The 22,789-nt window shown below is 48.7% G+C and overlaps 1 protein-coding gene across 2 annotated transcripts in view; it reads left to right on the top strand.

The window, feature by feature from the left end:
- SPAG9 (sperm associated antigen 9) overlaps window positions 1-22,789 on the top strand; it is a 1,094,694-nt gene that overhangs the window by 973,594 nt on the left and 98,311 nt on the right. For both annotated transcript variants that reach the window (XM_069200034.1, XM_069200033.1), the window contains exon 29: window positions 638-775. In XM_069200034.1, coding sequence (XP_069056135.1) covers window positions 638-775 — 138 coding nt within the window. The remainder of the gene's footprint in view (window positions 1-637; window positions 776-22,789) is intronic.

The raw sequence follows: 22,789 nt of genomic DNA, 5'->3' as shown, positions 1-22,789 counted from the left end.
ATGAACAATTGCAAAATCTTAACACTGTAGGCTGTTTTATGTATCCTAAAGTTTCCTGCATATTTTGAAGTAGTACAGCAATTTGTAGTGTTGTATTTTTAATAACTAGGCGTTTTTGGTAATTCACCAGTAACTATTAGTTTTCCTCAGCTTTGGAATTTTTGGTTTATGAATCTTGAAAAAGTTATTTACGTTTGGCAGTTGCAATTAGCAAGTTTCATTGAAAGGGCTTTTTGACTAAGGGCCTGATTTAGAGTTTGGTGGATGGGTTACTCTGCCACAGATGTGATAGATATCCAGTCTGCAGTATTACAGTGTCCATGAGATATAATGGAATTGTATTACGGCATATGGGATAGCCGTGATGTGAGTAACCCCATCCGCCAAACTAAGTAAGTGCCAAAGGTTCTCCCTGGTTTATGACTGCACTGTTAACATACTGAGGAGAAAGTAGTGTACAGTTCATCAAAAATGCACACATTTAATTCCATATTTTATAATTAACCCTACAATGTATTATTTAACTTCAGTTTTTGCCTGTATTACAGCATTACTCTGCAGACTATTATTCGTACAATGTATGGGGCTGTAGTATTATTCAGGAAAGGTTGTAATAGTTAAACCTTTTTCGTTGCAGGTCAGGTGGTTTGTCCCCAGACTAATGGCTCAGAAGCTGGTGATAAAACATGTGAAGCACAAGACTCCTCTGGACAGAATCCCTTAAGGTCCATGCTTGTGATAAGTGGTGGTGAAGGATATATTGATTTTAGAATGGGTAAGCAAATAAACTTCAAGAAACCTTTTTAAACATAAAGTTGTTTTTTCCTTCCAGGATTTTAGACATCCTTCTGTTGCATCTGCGTCAGTGTCAAACTGTGTTCACAGTTAGTTTCATTTTTGCTGGAATTTAAAGATTTTGGTAGGTATGATGTACACTCTGTAGGAAAAGGATTTTTCACAATACATTTATATTTACTAAAACCTACCTGCAACATATAAAGGACTTTTGGAAACTGTAAGCTGTAAAAACAGCTTGACAATTGGCATTGACTTTTTTGCAAGAGAAGTGGCCTGCTCAGACTGGAATCATCTACTTAGGGATTTCGGAATTAAGTGACTCCAAATGCCTTCATACACCACCTAGCACTCTGGAACACAAGATGTAGTAAAGTGCCCCTTTTGGCATGGCCCCTCCCCACCCCACACGTTTTGCCTGACATTGATGCTAACTTGACTGGGTGTGTGCTGGGAACCTTCTAACTAGGGCCCAGCACCAGTGTTCTTTCCCTAAACTGTACTATTGTTTCGACAGTTGGCACACCCCTGGCACACAGATAAGTTGCAACATGTATTATGCCACCCTATGGGACCCCTCACCAAATACATGCACACTGCCATTGCAGATTGTGTGTATTGGTGGGGAGAAAAAGGTCAAGTTGACACCCTCCCAGGGTGTCATGCCCACAAACCTCTGCCTGTGGCATTGGTAAGTTTGCCCTCTAGCAGGCCTTACAGCCCTAATGCAGGGTGCACTATACCACAGGTGAGAGCATAGCTGCATGAACAATATTCACCTACAACGTCGAAGTTCATTTTGAGACATTGTAAGTGCAGTGTGGCCATATTAAGAACATGGGCTGGGAGTTAGTCATTACGCACTCCACAGCTCCATGATGGCTCCACTGAAGACTGGGAAGTTTGGTATCAAACTTCGCAGCATAATGAACCCACACAGTGTTGGATTTATTGTAAAATTAACACAGAGTGCATCTTAGAGATGCCCCCTGTATTTTACCCAACCCTCTGGTATAGGGCTGACTGGTCTGTGCCAGTCAGTCACTAACAGACATGTTTCTGACCCCATGGAGTGAGAGCCTTTGTGCTCTCTAGGGTGAGGAATAAAGGCGGCTCTGGGTGGAGGTGCTTCACACCTCACTCCTTCAGGAACTGGAACACTTGGCAGTGAATGTCAAAGGCTCAGGACTCCTGTTACAGTGCCCTAGGGGACTCCAGCTATTGGAGATGCCCGCCCCTGGACCAAGTCCCACTTTTGGCGGAAAATTGGGCAGGAAAACTAGGTAAAATAAGGAGAAGGGACCACTGTAGCTAGGACCACTCCTAAAGTGTACAGAGCTGAAGTGACCCCTCCTTGCAGAATCCTCCATCTTGTTTTGAAGGAGAGAGACCAATAGGGATAGAAATGTGCCCCCACCCCCAAAAGGAAGTGGGTACAGGAAGGGTGTAGCCACCCTTGGGGACAGTTGCCATTGCTTACTTCCCCCTGACCTCTGTAACGCCCCTACATCTAGTATTTAGGGGCACCCCTGAACCTTGCTTTTCAGATTCCTGACGACCTCAAGAAAGAAGGACTGAAGAGAGGACCCCCAGCAGTGGACACTCCAGATCAACCAGATCCGACAAAGATTCCAGAAGCCCAAAGGTACACCTGCACTCGCAGCCCCCTGGCCTTGGAGAATCCGATCGACTGTCCAGCAACATCCAGCAGGCACCTCTCCTCTTTATCCAGCCTTTGGTTTTCCAGAACTGACCCCCTGTACCCAGCCTGCTGCATCTTTGTGACCCCTGGGGTTCCCCCACTGAAAAGCATTGGGCATCTGACATTGTGTTTGCACCCTGCACATGGCTGCCCCTGTGACGCAGAGGGTGTGTGTTTGGTGTTGACCTGTGGCCCCCCTGGTGCTGACCTAAACCCCCCCCCCCAGGCCTGTGTCCTGATCCGGCGAGTACTTACCTGCAATCCGTGTTCTACCGAGTGCCCCAGTCCTCATAGTAATCCATTGAAAACCCAACACCAACTTTTGACCTCTGGCCCAGTGTTGCTGGCGGTGCACTTTTGGGGTCAACTTGAACTTTGACCTGTGGATATCCTAAACCCCGAAGACTGGGATAGTAAATCAAGTACTTACCTGTCAACTGTGCTAACACTTTTCCCTAGGACTGCATTGGTTCCTATGACAAAGTGCATTGTGTCAACTTTTCAAATTGAAAAGAATTACTTGTAAACTGTTTTATCTGCAAAACGTAAACAAAGTACATTTGATACATATGCTTGATACCTACTGACAACTGTACTTACCTGCAACAAAGATCTTTTGGTTCTAGTAATAAAGCAACAAAATATATTTTTGCTATATAAAAACATTCGCCTGGAGTTAGTCATTGAGTGTGTGTGCCTCATTTCTTGACTGTGTGTACAGCAAATGCTTTGCACTACCATCTGAGAAGCCTAACTGCTCGAACCACACTACCACAAAAAAGAGCATTAGTAATATCTACTTTAGCCTCTGTTAAGCCTCTGGGGAGCCCCTGGACTCTGTACACACTATACCTCGTGGCGTAGACAGGCTCCACATCTGTGTCATCCACGCTGGATATGGCATTGTGGTTCCTATATAGGCGCCATCCCGGTGCCCCGACATCAGTTCTTTTCTTTCCACACCAGCAAGTACTGAGCCGAATAGAGCTACCCCTCAGTCACGTATTGACTGGCTTTTTTCAACTGTCAAAGATTTTTTTATAGTGTTCTACTACTGATAAGTTGAGGATGTCATCTAGGAAGGCCGGCTTCAAGCCCTGTGAATCCTGTCATCGGACGATGTCTGTGATGAATACGCACCTCGTGTGCCTTTGGTGCCTGGAGCACGACCCAAAATTGTGCTTAGAGTGTCAGGCCATGCATCAGAAGGCTTTGAGGGGGCAATCTGAAAAGCTGATGGCGGCTTGATGCTTGACTCCATGCCAGTCGAGGTCTCATTCAAGAGAAAGAGTCCAGGATCGGTTGCAGAGTCCTCCATCATTGTCGTTTGACTCCAAGTCCTCGGGGCAATTAGGGACGTTGAGGCATAAGAAGAAGTTGAAGCGTTCTCCGACTTCTCGTCCATTGGCCAAAGAGACAAGGAAGCGCTAACATTCTAGGCCTTTTTGGGCAGCCCGACACCACTGGAGCACCCACATAGTTGGGAGGGGTCCCTTTGTGTTCCACCCCGGTGGCTTCAGCACGCATGGGCACCCAAGGATCCAGTTTTGGATCCGGACCGGTCTGGGCCTGGCCACCTCAGCCTTCCCTGGCATTGATGCAGACGTTCCTGGCACTTTCCGCACCCACTGATGGCACCATCCCCATTGTAATACCGGGCTCCAACACGGAGCCAGATGGGCGTCTTACGTCACTGGTAGGAAGCCTGCCTCCTAGGTTGCATCCTGAGCCCTTTTCTTATGGGTTAGGTTTCAGAGATTAATGTGAGGTGTCGATGGATACTTTAGAGTACCAGCTCTATGAAAAACCTATGGACTGGTGTACAGACTTCGGTAAAGCCGGCGGATACTTCTCCAGATACTGGCATGATTTCTCCCACTACCGTGGATAAGGAGGAGGGAGCTTCTTACTGTATTGTGGTGAGGAGGGTAGCTAAGGTCCTGGCCCTTGAGTTGCTCTTGGTGGCTGTCAGAACTAGTTTTCTGACAGGTGCTACAGCCAGGAGCTTCCACATCAGAACCCCTGCCCCAATTTAATGAGGGCCTCACAGAAGTCCTACTAGGTACCTGGTCCAAATCCAGCACAGGGTCTCCGGTGAATAGGACAATTACCCCGCTCCAGGGAACTCAAGTTACTTGAGGCAACACCCCACCCCTGAGAGTTTGGTTATCCAAGCCTATACCTCCCAGGGTGCGTTCCCTTCTGGTCCCCAGGATAGCAAGGTTGGACACACTTGGGGAAAAATGGGGAAAAAAAGTTTTCTTCTGCCAGCATTGCACTGCATGCCTTGTTGCACAAGTGCTGCCACAGGTCCCAAAGGAGGTCCGGGCTATACTCCCTCAGGCTGTTGCTGATGGGAGAGACGCAGCGGGGTTGACAATCTGTCGATGAAACCGCTCTGCCTAGCGAGTCGGTTGTGTCCAGTCTACAACAGTGGCCCTGAGGCGCCAGGCCTGGCTGAAGATGTCTGGCTTTTCAGGGGATGTCCAAGCTGCCTTGATGGACATGCCTTTTGATAGCACCCATCTCTTAGGAGACAAGTCAAACTTGGAGCTCAGGAGCTTCAAGGATTCTCGGGCTAGGGCCCGGTCTTTGGGCCTTGCAGCAGCCTCATGACCCCCCGTCCCTCACCTCTGCAGTTAGTCTTTTGCCCCTTTCGTAGCTACGGAAGGGGCCGCCAACAGCATCCATTCCCAGCCAGCCACCGTGCTGCGTATTCTGCCCAGCCTTTGTATGTCCGAGGGTGTGAGCGCCACTGAACTCATGGATCAGGTGGCTAGCAGTCAGAACAGTCCCCCATCCCCATCTGCCACCCCGTAACAGCCTGTAAGCCTTCCTAGTCTGAGTCTCCCCCACATAGGGCCAGTTGGTGAGAGGTTACACCATCATCACCTCCACTGCCAGTCCATCACGTTAGACAGAGACAGGTGGGTTTTGCAGATAGTTCGAAGGAGCTACTCCCTCTCCTTTGAGACTACCCATCCATCCATGCCACTATCCAATCTGATGTCTCTTCTCTGCAAGGAATTTGCAGCTCCCTTGGCCAAGGGAGCCATAGAGAGTGTTCCTGTGCCAGAAGTAGTACGTGGTTGCTATTCCCTCTATTTTCTGGTACCCAAAAAGAAGGGTTTCCGCCCTAGTCTAGACCTTCAGACCCTTAGTCTTTCTCAAAAAGGAGTTCAAGATGCTCACTGTATCTCAGCTTCTATCTACCCAGGAGACTGAATGGTAGCATTGGACTTGCAGGACTCTTATTTCCATATTCCCGTCCGGCATGCCCACATTCTTTATTGCGGTTCATGGTAGGCCACGATCACTTTCAGTTCACCTTTGGCCTTACCAGTGCCCCTTGGGTGTTCACCAGGGTGATGGCAGTGATTACAACCCATCTGCACAGATCAGGGGTTTCAGTCTTCCCTTATCTCGACAACTGGCTTTTGAAGGTGAGCTCACCCCAGGCTTTTTTCTCCCACCTCCAGATTACGGCAGACCTTCTGCATTTGCTGTGGGTCATGGTAAATGTGCTAAAGTCACACCTAACTCACTCGCAGACGCTCCCTTTCATCAGAGCCCTTCTGGACCCAATGCAGTTTCAGGCTTTTCCTCCCAAGCGGTGAGTCCAGGATATTAAGGCTATGATACCAATGTTTCAGCCTCTATTCTGGATTTTGGTGAGAATGAAACTGAGACTGCTGGGCCTCATTGCATCCTGCTGGTGCCACATGACATATGTGGTCTCTTCTTTGGGACCCTAAGTTCCAGTGGACACAACATTAGGGGAATCTCTCTGACAAGGTCCAGATCTCGGAGGGGACTACGAAGGTTCTGCTGTGGTGGTTGACGAATCGAGATTAGGTCAGAGTCAGATCCCTGTCCCTTCCCCAGTTAGGTCTGACAGTAGTGACAGATGCTTCACTCCTGGGATGAGGTGGTCATCTGGGAGAGTTGGAGGTCAGAGGCATCTGGTCTTTGGTTGAATCGAAACTCCACATCCACCTGTTGGAGCTCCATGTGATCCGGCTAGCATTAAAAGCATTTTTTTCCTCTGTCAAGGGAAAGATGGTGCAGGCCATGTTGTACTGCAAAAAGCAAAGTCGGATGGGGTCATGGACCCTTTGTTAAGAGGCTCTGCACCTCTGGACATGACTGGAAGAGCGGGGCATATCCCTGGTGGTTCAACATCTGGTGGCCTCTATGAACACCAGAGCAGACAAACTCAGCCAAAAATGCCTTGCGGATCACAAATGGCGTCTCCAACCGCAGGTGGCACAAGGCATCTTTCAGCAATGGGGAGTGGTTTGGTTAAGGTGTTCGCCTCTGTAGAGAATGCACAATGTCAGAAGTTTTGCATGTTGGAGTTTCCGAGGCAGCTATCGCTTTGAGACACTCTAGTCTTGAGAGGAACTCAGTCCTCCTGTATGCCTTTCCTCCCATACCACTTCTGCCCAGAGTTCTCAAGAAGATCAAGTATGACAGGGCCTAAGTAATACTTGTGGCTCCCAAGTGGGCATGGATAGTCTTATATATCCTGAGCTCCTGAGCATGTCTGTTGATCCTCCTATTAGACTGCCTTTCGGGAAGATCTTCTATCACAGCAGCTTGGGAGGGTTCAGCACCCAAACCTGTCCACTTTCCACCTTCTTGTGTGAAGATGTAGCGTCAACAGTTGACAGTTTTTGCCCTTCCTCCTGAAGTTTGTAACATAATCTTGGCAGCCAGGCGTCCCTCCACCAAAACAGTGTACGCTTGTTGTTGGAAGAAATTTGTGTCATGGTGCACAGACAAGTTTGTTGACCCCTTTCTGCCCCTCTCTCTGAGGTGCTGTTGTTTTTTTTCTTTCCTGGTCCAGCAGGGCTCTGCTGTGAGCACGTCTAAAGGTTAATTTTCTGCTTTTTTGAGGTTGCCTGATCAACCTTAATTTTTTTTTAAGTCCCCTTTTGTATATAGGTTCCTCAAAGGTCTTACACATCTTTTTCCTCCATCCTCATTCTTTAAGTCCAAGTGGGATCTGAATTTGTTTTTGACGTTTCTGATGTGCACTCCTTTCGAACCCCAACGCAATTGTCTTCTCATGCGTCTAAAATTGAAAACAGCCTTTGTTGTGGCCATTATACCTGCCTACAGGGTGAGTGAGCTGCAGGTATTATCTAATCTGCCCTACCTTTCCATCTATCCTTACAAAGTGGTGCTTCACACTAGGACTTCCTTTCTGCTAGAAGTAGCTACTCCGTTTCATGTAGGCCAGTCCTTCACCTTACGTACCCCAACATCCTTAAAAGGAGGAGGACATACTCCACTGCCTGGACCAAAAAAGAGCATTGGTGTTCTACCTTGTTTGTACTTAAGAGTTCTGGGTGGAAGACCGATGCTTTGTAGGCTATGTGGGTGCGCAGAAAGGTCAGGCAGTGCAGGAGAGAACTGTCGGCTGATGGGTTGTTCTCTGCATTAAGATCTGATATCTACTGCCAAAAAAACAACTCTCTGAGGGTTTGCGTGCTCATTTTTCCTGAGAAAAAGCTGCGACCACTGAGTTAGCGTGCAGAGTTCCTGTCCTCGTCATCTGTCAGGTGGCCACACACGTCTACCTAGCACTGCCTGGACAGTCTAATCCATAGGGACGGGCACTTTACCTGTTCTGTCCTTCAGGACTTTTTAGTATGAACTTGGTTTTCAGACCCACCTCCGTGGATGGTATTGCTTGGGTATCTATTCAAAGGTGAGAAATCTGCAACTGGAATCTATCAGATAAACAAGGTTAACCTTCAGTAAAGCATTACCTGGTAGAGGAAATTTCTAGTTGCATGTTCCTTACCAACCCACCCATCCTATGCAAACTAATTTGTAGGAGCAGTGACCCCCCTTTCAGGGCCTTGATTTTGATGCAGCAGTACTCAGTTTCTTAGTGGCTCTGTGCTTTTGGCGTGGAAAGTTGTGAAAAGAAACTGATGTCTGCATGCTGGGGTTGCACCTATATAGGAACTACAACATCATATCCAGTGCGGACGACACTAGCAACAGACGAGGAGCTGATCAATGCCACCTGACAGCTTTTCATCAGTGCTTGTCCACACACACACCATGAGTTAGTTCTGTGAGTTCAGAATGTAAGGACACAAAGCGCATTGCTTCTAAAGATAGAAATCTAGAAGGAACAAGATTCCTGCATGTAGTATCTTTCTTCTTTGGTTGCCTTTCTGTCATTTCCAAAACTGCACGTGTGAATATCAAGGATCCATTGACAGAGGTTTGCTGAATCACAGTCTAAATGGCATCCCTAATTGCTATTGTCAACCAATCACTAACCAGCCATTTTTTTACCACAGGCATGTAACAATTTGATATTTTGCAGGAAATGATCTTGTTTATAAGATGGGAAAGCGTTTGCTGTTGTAAAAATCAGGTGGAGGTGGTTTTATTTCTACATCCATGATATGAAATAGTTTCCTCGAATGTAGCAGATGGATGATTGAGATTCACTAAATATTGTTAAAAAATCGATATAACATTTAGTGTATGTGTTTGTGATGGATACTTCTATCTGCAGATCCTTCACTTTTAGAAGGTGCCCAGATGCCTGGATTTGGCAGATTTTTCAGCATAGCCCATGCTCACCAGTAGGTGGTGCCATGCGGCTCGGTGTCCTCTTTTCTGCCCCAGAAATGACAACTGGTGCCGCAAATAAGCACCACCTAAGCACGATAATGACAGCTCCTTTCTTTCCATACCTCTGCATGTGAAGCCAGAGCTAGCTCCTAACATTGGTTCCTCACCTCATGAGACTTTTGTCTTTTCCAATGTGCAAGGGAACACGTCCACTCCTAAAACCACAGGGTTTAAAACTTGCTGGGACTGTCTCAAGCAGATGTCTGTGATGGATCCCAAAGAGGTGTGACTCTGTTGTTCGGGATCGGGTCACAATTCCAAGTTTTGTGAGGAGTGTGCCGTTATGCGCTTGAGGGTGATTCAGAATCCCAAAGGAACCTGCCAGAATTCAAGGTTTCGGAGGGGACTGCAAAACATCTGCAGTGATTGCTGCCTTATTGCATTTAGACTAGCGGCATACCCTTCTTCCTACCCATTCCAGAACTGACAATGGTGACAGATGCATCATTGCTGGGATATGGGTTATCTTGAAGAGGTGGAGATCAGAGGACTCCTGTCTCCAGCGGAGACCTGCCTTGACATCAACATGTTGGAGTTGCAGGCCATTAGCTTTGCATTGAAAGCCTTCCTACCATCCATTTAAAGGAGGCTGGTTAAGGTCCTCACGGACATAGCCACCTGATTAAGGTCCTCACAGACATAGCCACCGCCATATGGTATTGTCACAAGCCAAGGATGAGAGGTGCTTGGAGGTTAGAGGTGCGTGTCTTGGACCTTGTTGCAGGGGACCCTGCACCTCTGTAACTTACTAAATCATCAAGACATTTCCTGGCAGTATCTTTAAACGTCAGGGGGAACAAACTCAACCAGTGATGCCTAGTGGATCACAGATGGCTGTTACACTCTGAGGTGCACAAGGCATCTTCCAGCAATGGAAAGAACCCATGTAGATCTTTTTGTCACCGTCCTGAATATGCTGTGCCAACACTTTTGTGTGTTGGAGTTTATAAGAAGACTCTCTGTCTCAGAAATACATTCTTGGGAGAGTACAGCAATGGGACTCCGATATGTCTTTCTGCCTCTCCTGACCCGAGTTCTGAAGGAGATCAAGAATGGCCAGGCCAAATTCATAGTAGTGGCTCTGGAGTGGGAAAGGAATGTGTGGTATCTGGAGCTTCTGGGCATGACCGTCTATCCTCAGAGAGGCTACTCCTTCAGGAGGCTCTTCTGTTGCAGCAGCAGCGCAGGGTTATGCACCCAGGCATGTGCAATCTACATCTCCCTGGATGGAGATTTAGCGGTGTCAGTTGAGTGTATTCCATCCCCCTCCTGAAATTTAGGATGGCAGCCTTGCTGCCTGGTGTCCCTTGACATAGTCTCGCTCCACCAGGCACTGGAACAAGTTTGTCACCGGGTGTAATACCCACAAAACTGACCTGTAACAGGCCAAACTCTTAGATGTCTTGTTGTTTGTTTTTTATTTGGTTCAGCATGGACTTATAGTGGGCACTGTCAATGATTATTTGTCGGGCCTTTTTGTGTTTACCAGACCAACTATCCTTGTTCAAGTCACCTTTTTTGATGTAATTTCTAAAAGGTTTTATCTGCTAGAGACTTCTAGTTGCAGATTCCTTACCTTAGAATTTCCCCCAGGCGTCAGACTGGATCTGGAGATTTTTCTTCGAGCAATACCCTTGCGCGTCGGTAGGTGGCGTCTGTCGACTCCGCAGGCATTGTGGTCGCCGTAATGATGTCGGGAGTCTTATATAGACGCCGCCCTCGCACAGTGACGTCAGTTCTTTTCTTTCCGCACCACAGGCTGATCCGAGAGAGAGCTACCCTAAGCTATTTTTTGGCCAAATTCAACCATTTTGTAGAACTTTTTTGGTGCGACACTTGGTGCGTCGAGGATGTCCCAGAAGACCGGGTTCAAGCCGTCTGAGGAATGCCATCGAATGATGTCGGTGACTGATTCTCATCGTGTTTGCCTGTGGTGCCTTGAGCGCGACTACGACCCAAAGTCGTGCTCAGAGTGTCAGGCAATACATCCAAAGGCTTTGAGGGAGTGGTCCCTAAAGCTGATGGCGGCCCGGCACTCGACTCTGCATAGGTTCCGGTCTCACTCAAGAGGAAGATCTTGAGATCGGTCGCGGAGCCATCACCACTAGTCTTCTTCGAAGTCCTCGGGTCAAGGTAAGAAGAAGTTGAAGAAGTCCCATCGCTCTCCGACTTCACCCCGTTGCTCGGCCGACGCGAGACAAGCGTCCATGCACTAGGCCTCCGTCCTCGGAGCCTACGTCTGGGTCGACTCTGCGCTTCCTCGAGTTTGCCGGAGCGATCCCCACCCAACTTAGAGTTTTACGAGGCCATGCGCCTCATCTTTGGGCGTGCCAACCCCGATACAGCACCTTCGGGCCCAAGGGGCTTGGCTGAGGGGCCGTTGGGTTCCGCACCGGCGGCTTCAGCCCCGGCCACTCTAGATCCGTGCACGAATCCACACCGACACCTGTCGCACAATCAAGACCGGCGCTGGGTCGATTATCGACGCTCCCGATGTCAGTAGTGCCCACTATCGACGTCGACCCAATTCTCATACCCGACGACTCTGAGTTGGAGCGGCATCAGCCGACGCCGCCATCAGCTTCGGTGGGCCCTATTCACCTGAGGTCGGATTCTGACCCATTTTCCTATGAATACGAGTACGGGGAGGAATTGGAGGGGTCCCTGGACCCTTATGAATACCAGGAAGACCCTACTATGGACTGGGCACAGGACTTGGGCGAAGCCAGTGGTCTGGATACTTCTCCTGATGCTGGCATGCTGTCTCCCCCTACCGTGGCTACGGCGGAGGGAGCTACCTATGGTATGGTGGTTAGTAGGGCAGCTGAGGTCCTTGGCCTTGAGCTACCTACTGTTGAAGTCAAGTCTAATCTCCTGACGGAGGTGCTTCAGCCCGGGGCTTCTACGTCTGAACCCCTTCTCCTATTTAATGGGGCCCTCACTGATGTCCTTTTGGGTACATGGTCCAAACCCAACACTATCGCTCGCCGCCATCGGCCTGCGCCGAATGACCCAAAGTTCCTGTCCCAACATCCTACGCCTGAGAGTCTTGTAATCCATCCTCTTCTTCTGGCACGTTCCCTTCCGCATCCCCGGATAGGGAATCCAAAAGGCTGGAACAATTTGGTAAGAAGTTGTTTTCTTTTTCCAGCCTCACACTGCGGTCCGTGAACACCGCATGTCTTTTGGGCCGTTATTCCCACTCACTGTGGGATACGGTTGCGCAAGTCCTGCCGCAGAATACCGGAGGAGGCCCTTGCTATCCTCTCCCAAGCAGTGAAAGATGGGAGAGATGCAGCAAAGTTCACCATCCGTTGTGGGCTGGATACGACCGACTCTCTGGGCAGATCGGTTTGCGACGACAGTAGCCTTACGGCGCAATACCTGGTTACGTACTTCTGGCTTCTCGGGGGATGTCCAACAGTCACTCATGGACATGCCCTTTGATGGCACCCGTCTTTTCGGAGTCAAAGCGGACTTTGCCTTGGAGAGGTTCAAGGATTTCCGGGCTACGGCTCGGTCCCTTGGCCTTTCCTCCGCCACACGCCCTCCACAGTCTGCTTTTCGTCCCGTTCGTGGCCACGGAAGGGACGCACTGTCGCGTCCAAAACCCTGCCACTGGGCCATGCACGCTGGACGGCTTATGCATGGCGTGGGCGCGTAAGCCCATGTGGCTGTGGGACAGGGAACCAGAGGTCTGTCTAGTCCACCTCTTCCCCCCGCTGCAGCCTCCAAACCTTCCTAGTCCGTCCCCTCACTCCCGCCCAGTTGGTGGCAGAATCCGCCATCACCTGCCCCACTGGGAACATATAACCATGGACAGGTGGGTTTTGCATATAATTCGGAAGAGCTACTCCCTCCCTTTCGAATCTGCACCACCACACATGCCACCATCCTTCCATCACCTTCCGGAGGATCATTTGGTGTTTCTCCTCCAGGAAGTCGTGGCTGTCTTGGCCAAGGGAGCTATAGAAAGGGTCCCTGAGAACCAGAAGTAGGTCGTGGTTGTTATTCCCGCTACTTTCTGATCCCAAAGAAGGACAAAGGCTTGCATCCTATCTTAGATCTTCGGGACCTGAACTACTTCCTCAAGAAGGAGATGTTCAAAATGCTCACCCTGGCTCAGGTTCTGTCTACCTTGGACCCGGGAGACTGGATGGTAGCGTTGGACTTGCAGGACGCTTATTTCCACATCCCCATCCTGCCTGCCCACAGACGTTACCTACGATTCGTGGTAGGTCACAAGCACTTTCAGTTTACCGTGCTCCCTTTCGGCCTTACCAGTGCCCCTTGGGTGTTCACGAAAGTGATGGCAGTGGTTGCAGCTCATCTGCGCAGGTTATGGGTCTCAGTCTTCCCCTTCCTAGACGACTGGCTGTTGAAGGCGCCTTCGCCCATGACAGTGGTCTCTGACATTCAGACTACAGCGGACCTCCTGCACCAGCTGGGGTTCATTATCAACGTGCCGAAGTCACACCTGTCTCCCTCTCAGACGCTCCCTTTCATCGGGGCTGTTCTAGACATAGTGCTGTTTCGGGCTTATCCTCCCAAAAAGCGAGTCCAAGACATTAAGGCTATGATTCCGATCTTTCAGCCTTAGTCTTGGGTTTCGGTGAGACAGACTCTGAGGCTGTTGGGCCTCTTGGCCTCCTGCATCCTGGTAGTAACACATGCCAGGTGGCATATGCAGGCTCTGCAGTGGGACTTGAAGTTCCAGTGGGCGCAGCATCAGGGGAATCTCTATGACATGGTCCAGATCTCTGAGGGGACTGCGAAAGACCTGCAGTGGTGGCTTTCGAATCCCAATTGGGTCAAGGGCAGATCCCTCTCCCTTCCCCACCCAGATCTCTCTATAGTGACAGATGCGTCGCTTCTGGGTTGGGGTGGCCACATGGGAGAGGCAGAGATCAGAGGCCCCTGGTCTCCGACGGAGTCTGGACTCCACATAAATATGCTGGAGCTCCGAGCGATCAGACTTGCGTTGAAAGCATTCCTTCCCTCTGTCAAAGGGAAAGTGGTGCTGGTGTCATGGACAACACTACCGCCATGTGGTACTCCAACAAACAGGGCAGGGTAGGGTCCTGGACCCTTTGTCAGGAGGCACTAAGCCTCCGGACATGGCTGGAACATCAGGGCATTACCCTGATGGTTCAACATCTGGCGGGCTCTCTCAACGCCAGAGCAGACGAACTCAGCCGCCGACATACTGTCGATCATGAATGGCGTCTCCATCTTGAGGTGGCGCAAGGTCTCTTTCTCAAGTGGGGAGAGCCTTGGTTAGATCTGTTCGCCTCCGCAGAGAATGTGCAATGTCCGCTATTTTGCACGTTGGAGTTTCTAAGGCGGCACTCGCTCTGAGACATTTCGTCTCGAGTGGAACTCCGGCCTCCTTTACGCCTTACCGCCTGTCCCTCTTCTGCCCAGAGTTCTCAAGAAAATCAAGTACAACCGGGCCCAAGTTATCTTGGTGGCTCCGGACTGGGCTCGAAGAGTGTGGTATCCAGAGCTATTGAGCATGTCCATCGATCCTCCACTCAGACTGCCTCTTCGGGCGGATCTTCTGTCGCAGCAGCAGGGGACGGTCCTCCACCCGAACCTGTCCAACCTCCGCCTTCATGCGTGGAGATTGAGCGGCAACAGTTGACGGCATTTGCCCTTCCAACCGAAGTCTGCAATGTTATCTTGGCAGCCAGGCGTCCATCGAATAAAACTGTATACGCCTGTCGTTGGAATAAATTTGTAGCTTGGTGCACCAACAAATCTGTTGACCCCCTTTCTGCCCCTCTTACAGAGGTTCTTCTGTTCTTTCTTTACCCCAGCAGGGCTCTGCATTGGGCACCCTTAAAGGGTATCTATCTGCTGTTTCTGCCTTTCTTAGGCTTCCTGATCAGCCCTCACTCTTTAAATCTCCTCTTGTGAGTAGGTTCTTGAAGGGGCTCACCCACTTATTTCCTCCCACTCCCTTCATCATGCATCAGTGGGATCTTAATCTTGTACTTACTTAATGTGTACCCCCTTTGAGCCAATGCATAATTATCCCTTGCAGCTCCTCACATTCAAAACTGTCTTTCTCATCGCTATCACCTCTGCTCGCAGGGTGAGTGAGCTTCAGGCCCTTTCTTCAAAGCCTCCATACTTGTCTGTGCACCCTGGCAAAGTGGTGTTACGCACTAGAGCTTCCTTCCTTCCTAAGGTGGATACACCATTTCATGTAGGCCAGTCCATCACTTTGCCTACCTTCTATGCACCCCCACATCCTTCCCATGAGGAGGAGAGACTCCACTGTCTGGACCCAAAAAGAGCATTGGCGTGCTATCTCAATTGTACTAAAGACGTCCGGGTGGACGAGCAACTCTTTGTTGGCTATGTGGGTGCGAAGAAAGGGAAAGTGGTGCAGAAGTGTACCATACCTCGATGGGTGGTACTTTGCATCAAAATGTGCTACGCTTTGGCAATAAAGCAACCACCTGACGGCTTGCAGGCTCATTCTACCAGAGCCAATGCGTTAGCACGTGGAGTTCCTGTCCTGGATATCTGTCAGGCAGCTACGTGGGCATCCCACCTGCACAGTCAGGTCCGTGCGACGGCTGCTTTGGTCGTTCGGTCCTGCAGGACTTTCTAGTATGATCTTAGTTCGCAGCCCACCACCGAGGATGGCATTGCTTGGGTATCTAGATGTACAAGTTAATTACGTTCAGTAACAAAATATCTGGTAGAGACATATTCTAGTTGCAGATTCCTTACCGCCCACCCATCCTCCACACTTGCGAACTGATTTCTAGGGACAGGGATTCCCCCCTTTGAGGTCCTTAGCTCTGGTGCACCAATCTCAGTGTTCTTAGCACCCTGGCGTGGAAAGTCGTTAAAAGAAACTGACGTCACTGCGCGAGGGCGGCGTCTGTATACTACTCCTGAAGTCATCACAGCGACCACGACGCCTGCGGAGTCGACCGATGTCACTTACCGACGTGCAAAGGTATTGCTCGAAGAAAAATCTCCGGATCCACTCTGACGCCTGGGGGAAAATTCTAAGGTAAGGAATCTGCAACTAGAATATGTCTCTACCAGATATTTCGTTACCGAAGGTAAGTAACTTGTACATCCATGTACTTCCTCCTAAACCATTAGTGATGATCCAGTGTGCCCTTGATTTGATACTAACTTTTCTTATGTGCACCCCTTTTGACCTTTTGAACAGCTGTCTAGTATATCTCCTGACCCCAAAGACTGTCTTTCTCATCACAACTTCAGCTTCTTGCATGAGTGAGTAATTTCAGCTCTTTAAGTCCAGCACTCTGCACCTCCTTCTTTCAGGACAAGCTGGTGTTGAAAACAGCAGCCTTCCTACGGATATCTCATGGGCTCCCCCAAACTCACGGCCATAATGTTACTTTGGGCCAAGGCGAGGGTGGCAGTACATTGGGGAAGAGACACTGCTCCACGCAAAAGTTAAGTGCTAGATATGACCCACAGTCAGGAGAGGCTGGAGGAGTGCTGGGCACGTATGCTAGTTAAGTCCCATCCACAGGACATATGGAGTCTCGTCTGTACCTGTTTAACTCTACAAATGGATAGAGATCATGAGACACTTGACACTGTGAAAGGTGGGGCCTTCAGTACTCCTCCTTAAATATTAGATTGGCCGTATGGCAAATAGTAATTACCACTGCTACGAGTAAGCTGACTCCGCTTCTGGTACATGAGACTATACATGCCCATTTCTTCTCTTGTATATGTAACTGAATGCTTCGTACTGTGGTTCGACGCCAGGAACTACATGATTTATTGTTTTGTTTTGCTCTCTTCTGTTGCTTTTCTCCTTTGCCACTTATAAAATGTCAAATAAAAATGGGAGCAACCTTTCTTCCAAAGGTTGTGACTCTTTCATGCTGTGCAATCCATCACATTTCCGAAACTGTTCCCTCAAAAAACGAGGAGAGACTGCATTGTTTGGACCCCAAAAAAGCGCTGAGCTTTTCAGCTTATTGTACCAGACGTTTGAAGGATCAGCAATTCAGGGGGATCTCTGGAGGAAAAGAAAGGCAACACAATTGAAAACATTACTTGGCCCCGGTGCGTAGTCCTCTGCATTAAGGTCTGCTTCAGACTGGCCAAGGTACATTCTCCAGAAGGATTGATTTCCCATTGTACCAGGACCAAGGCTGCTACCAAGTGGAGTGCCTGTCCTGGGTCTTTGTCAGGCCTCAACATTCACATTATTACATTTGTTCATGAAGTAATAATTCCTTGACAGCCAGGTCCGACAGGATGGACGTTTTATCTGTGCTGTACATTTAGTTGTGAGTTATTCCACAGACCTACCAAAGATGAGGGATCTGCGGATAAAAGTTTCCATCTGAAGAACAAGTCTGTGAAATGTCCTGTTTTCCCTCTAAGAAGGTCTGCAATTAGAGATCTGTTTACTGGAAGTTATGGTTTGATTCAAGCTCCACGTCAGAGGGCGTGGATAGAGTCTAGAAATAAAACTGACATCAGCCCATACATACATGCAGCTCTAGCCATCATTTCCAGGCCCAGACAGGGTCAGTGCAGAGCTGCACAACACCATCTACCAACGCTGAGGCTATGCTGAAAAAAATATCTGAATCCAGTTTGGCATGTGGGGACATCCTAAAGGTGAGGAATCTGCGGTTTAATAGAGTATCCACCATAAAGAGTGTTAACAAAGGTAATTAACTAATTCATGAGAATCCTTTACTTTAACAATCTTTAAATATTGTGGCATGCACAATAGTTTTAAAGGCAATATTCGGCCATACATTAATTGTATATGTTATGACTGCTGTGTCATTATGACCCTGAGAAAGAAAATAGTTCTAAAAAATATCGTAAGTACATTGCAAGAACTTCTGTAGATCAAAATGTCTCTCTTACTTCTCAGTGGCACAGCCTATGGTCTCAATGCAAGTCATTGAAAGTACTCTTACTCGATGTTTGCACTACATACAGTGCATCTGTGCATGACACTGCCACAAATGAGTCATTCAGTGTGTTGGTGTGTAACTACATACATCAAACAAGGTCCATCCTGTATGGCTTCTTTCCCTATTGACCTCCATGGCTGTGCTTGTTTTTTGCTTATGAGCCGTGGTCGACATTTAGTGAACATTTGGGATTTACACAGAGCTCTATCTACAGCCGGGCTCATTTAGTGCATTTTTATGTTGCATGTAAATTTAGCCCAACCACTAGATTTTGTGGATTAAACTGTTGCTTGACTCTATGGGATATAGAATTAGGAAAGCACAATTGCAAGGTTGACAGCTATGTCTGTTGGTGCATCCTGTAGCCTGTTCTGCATGATCACCCTTTTTTATAGAGCTGTTTTGCCGGAATTATAAGTCTGGGGACTATGACACTGGCATTCATTGCCACAGTATGTGTGCTAAGGATCAAACTGCTGCTGTTAAAATAGTTTTCATCCAAAATGACTATTTTAACTTTCCTCTAAGGCCTTGATAGATGATGCAAAAACTGTTGAATTGTCCTTTGTGAGCTTACTATCTCCAGCAATAGCCTTGGTGCCCATTGTACTACCAAGTTTGTTCAAGACAGTATCATTTCCTGCATCTTTTCTGAGGTCCAGGTAATTGAAGCGAATGCCACTACACCACCATATATCTGACCCCACATCACCTCTCCCCAGCAAAGAAAAAAGTATTTTTTCTTGCAATACCCTTCAGTGGGGGAAAGCTATCTCAAAGTCTTACTGTGCCAAAGATTCAGTAACAGGGCTGTGCAAAATTTAAATTAGGCCTGTTTGGCTGGTGATGTGATTCACTGAGTTGGTACACTCATTCTTATCCATTGGCTGATCAGATTTGAGAATGGTAAGTCACTAGTGATGTTTTTGCCAACACCAAGCCGAAGGACATCCTGAAACCTGTCAAACGCTTGTGGGTGGTGTGCCACCCTGGCCTGGATAGTCTAGGATGCCCTGCCTGCTGTTTGGCACCACTGGCCTGCGGAAATCAGGGCTCCATGGGGGAAAGACATGGCTTTGTCTGCCTCTCACTGGGTATTACCTAAGTTGTTCAGCCTGCAGGAGCCCCAGACACCTCTGGTCCGATGTCAGGCTTCCATGGGTAAGGAACATGGCCCTGCCTGGAGATGTGGCCTGTGGTAACCTGGCCTCCCAGGTGAAAGCCATGACTTTGCCTGCCTCTCACTGGGGTTTAGTTGTGCTTTTCAGCCCTTAGGACCCAAGACTCCTCCCCATATCAACCCCATGCTGCCCCTGGCACAGGGGTCTAGTTTATCTTCCACACCCTGAAGGAACACTGGAGTCTTCCCTGATCTGCAGCTGCCGTGCCTGGAGCAAGGACTGTCACCCCAGTCCAACAGCTTAAGGGTGCCTCGGGTCGGTGCCTTCCACCATTCTGGTTTGGGCCTGGGAAAGCCATGGTGTATTAAACCCCCAGCCAAGGCCATCGCCCCTTGGGCCTGCCCAGGAAGCTGTTTTACCTCAACTAATAAGAATCTTACAGAACCTTTGGAGGTATAAATCAGAGTTAGCCATGCCCACCAGTCTTCTGCGGCCAGTCAGCCCTCTGATAACCTGGTCAACCAGCTGACAAGATGGCCTGGCCGACCCTGGGATCAGAATGCCCAAGCCCACGGCAGCCAACAATGACCAGAGTTGCAGCACAGGCTGGGGCCCATGTTTGGGAGGCTCCTTCCTAGAGCATCCCACTGGCTTGCCTCTCGGTGACACCTCTAGTGTCTGCTCCAGCCATCTAGTCACTCTGCTGACCTACAAGGGACCATTCCCTCTTTGGCACAGGATGGCTGGGGGCCGCCTTGCAGCTTGTGTGGAGACAGCCTTGCACATGTCTGCAGCCTTTTTCTTCCTCTGGAAGTCAGGAGGTCCAGTGCCCACAGAAAGAATGAGAAAAGCTTGGCTCAGGGGATGACTTTCAATAGATTGCAGCGAGCTAGCTGCTCTATTACTTAAGCGACTCTGACTAAGAATCAGTTTATCCATTAATTATATAGCACCGGAGGACCCACAGGCTCCTGTCCCCATGTGAGCTGTTCTATAAATCAGCCTAAATGCTGGCTACTCCAGGTCAACTAAGGCTTCATGGCACTGCCATGTAATTAAGTATTGTCAAAATTATTTTTAAGTTTCCTTTACGATACTTGTTGGCTATCAGTTTTGCACCCATATTTAGCCCTAGATGGTGTTTACAACCTGCTTTGGGCTGCATTCTGAAGCAACCCGACTTTGAGAATGCCGAATCCTGGCACGCTGGGGGCCACTACTGGTCTAACACATCCTCTGGGTGAGCCATGATCAGAAGGACTAGAGGCCCCTGAGGAATGCTGGAGAGTTGGTCTTCTGTTCGCCACATTTCATGTGCCTGTTGCCATTCGGGAACTGGATGCTGGGCTCTTTACTCGCCTTTACAGAAGAATCCTGGTAAGTGTCTTTTCCTCTTCTTAGAAATATTAGTAAATTAAATTGGTCAGCACTTCTGATCTGAGAGCATAGTTGGATGCTGAATTGTAGGCGAGTAGAACTGATCCCTGGGCTGCAGAAGGACAAGGGGCATGGCAAAGCGAAAACCAAAACAAATGGGGACCAGCATTGAAACCTGCACCAGTGGGCAGGCAGGAGGCCTTTCCAGCCCCAGCAATAGAAGTGGGTGCCCAAGATAGTACCCTTGGGCAGCTGTGGGACACCACAGACAGCCACATGCAGTATGCCGTCAGGAGCCCCAGTTTTTTTTAATGTCTATTGTGGACTGGTTGCCCATTTGCTCCATTAAGGTGGTGGAAGACCAGGTGCTCTGGTGGTGTATCTCCATGCCAGGATTGACGGTCTGCCCTTTAGGGGGGAAAGAAGAGAGCAGAGTGCCCCAAGAGCAACCCAGGGTGACTGACATTCAAGCGAACATCAGACAAGCATAGCCCCAGGAGAAACCCTGGGACACAAACTGCATTGGAATTGTCGATAATGTGTCCTGTAATTCTCACTAATTCTCACAGCTAGCTTTATTATTCATCAATTTGTGAGGTGAATGATCCACCACCAAAAGTCATTGGCAAGTTTAGAAATGTTCACTCACCTTTGGACACAGGAGATGTAGTTGGAAGGCAGCATCACCCTTCCACTGCGAGACATGGCAAGACAATCCAACACCCCGTCAAGCTTCCCCTCTGGCAATTAGCCTCTGTGATTTAAAGAGTGTTTTCAGGCTTGGGCTGGAGCCCCATTCTGCTGACGACGGGTGGGTGAGGCAGCTCCTCCACAAGTATCCCTGATGCCCGGGCATGACTGCACCATTATTTAAAGCTCAGCCCTGAGACACAGGACCAGGCAACAAGGGAGATCCAAGGAGGGCACAGCCTCTGGGAGCTCCTGCACAGGGATGCACTGCAGTTCAGTTTCCCCAAGGGTTATGCTGTGTGTGTGTGTGGGTTGCATCTAGCAGGGGCTTTCTGTCACATTTTGCCTCTCCTGAGAGGGCCAGGGGTCACCTGACCATTCTCTCTCATTTTGTTTGGGACCTCCTTTAATGGAGGAGCCCTCCCTGTGCCCGTTAAGTGCTGGGATGGCCAGTCTTAGCACCCAAGCCAGGGGGAGGGGTGGTTTGGTGAGTATGGGCCCTGTTCCTTGGGTTCATCTTAGGCTGAGAGCTCAGGCTGGTGCCATTGGTCATTCGGGCCACTCCACCATTAATGATCATTCCACAGATTTACCTGTGGAAATCTTGTTACTTCTTGGCAGTCAAGTTTATTCTTCGTTGCAATTGCTTTCAACCCCAGCAGCACCAACAACCTCACTAAACCATTCAATCGATAGTACCGATGGACGGTTTGTACAAAGGAATTCCTTGTTAATGGAAAATAATTGCATTCCCATTCCCTCTTACAAACTGGCTTGAGTGTGTTATTTGTGCCTGTTGGTGAAGGGTATACGCTTGCTGAGGGCACGTGCAGCCCTCGGTTTGCTTAATTAGTTATCATGAAGAAGTTTAAATCATTATCGGAATAAACCAGACAAATCACCCACAGAATCGAGAAAGAGCTCCCAATCTGTCAATGTTTTTTGTGTCCGGGTTGGGTGAGGTTTCCCATGTAAAGGTAAACTAAACCACAAGCTCCAGTCCTAGTTGTGTCCTTCCATCAATTCCCTAACGTTTCTGCTTTGAAGCCAATTACTTTGTTTTCACAGAAGCTGCTTGGTGAGTTATGGAAATAACTGCACCAGATTGATAGTTGGAATAATTTATGGTCAGAACTACAATGGTATCTGATTATCTTAGAACATCTGACTTTAGTTCTTGATTAATAAAAACATTCTTGGCAACAACTACTTTGGTTCAGCTTGCACTATTCGAGGAATTTTACCTCTAGCAGCCCTAGTCCGAAAACCACTGTAGGAGGCTGGCCTGGCTTATAGTGGGTACCTTGTGGTACTTACACCCTGTGCCTGGTCCAGTTATCCCTTATTAGTAGAATAGATGTGTTTCTAGCAGCTTAGGCTGATAGAAGGTAGCTATGGCAAAGCAGCTTAGGCTGAACTAGGAGACATGGAAAGCTCCTACTATACCACTTATATCATATAGCACAATATCATAAGAAAACACAATACTCAGAGTT

The sequence above is a fragment of the Pleurodeles waltl genome, chromosome 7, assembly GCF_031143425.1.
Source record: "Pleurodeles waltl isolate 20211129_DDA chromosome 7, aPleWal1.hap1.20221129, whole genome shotgun sequence".
NCBI classification, from domain to species: Eukaryota; Metazoa; Chordata; class Amphibia; order Caudata; family Salamandridae; genus Pleurodeles; species Pleurodeles waltl.
This window is presented reverse-complemented; position numbering and strand designations above follow the sequence as displayed.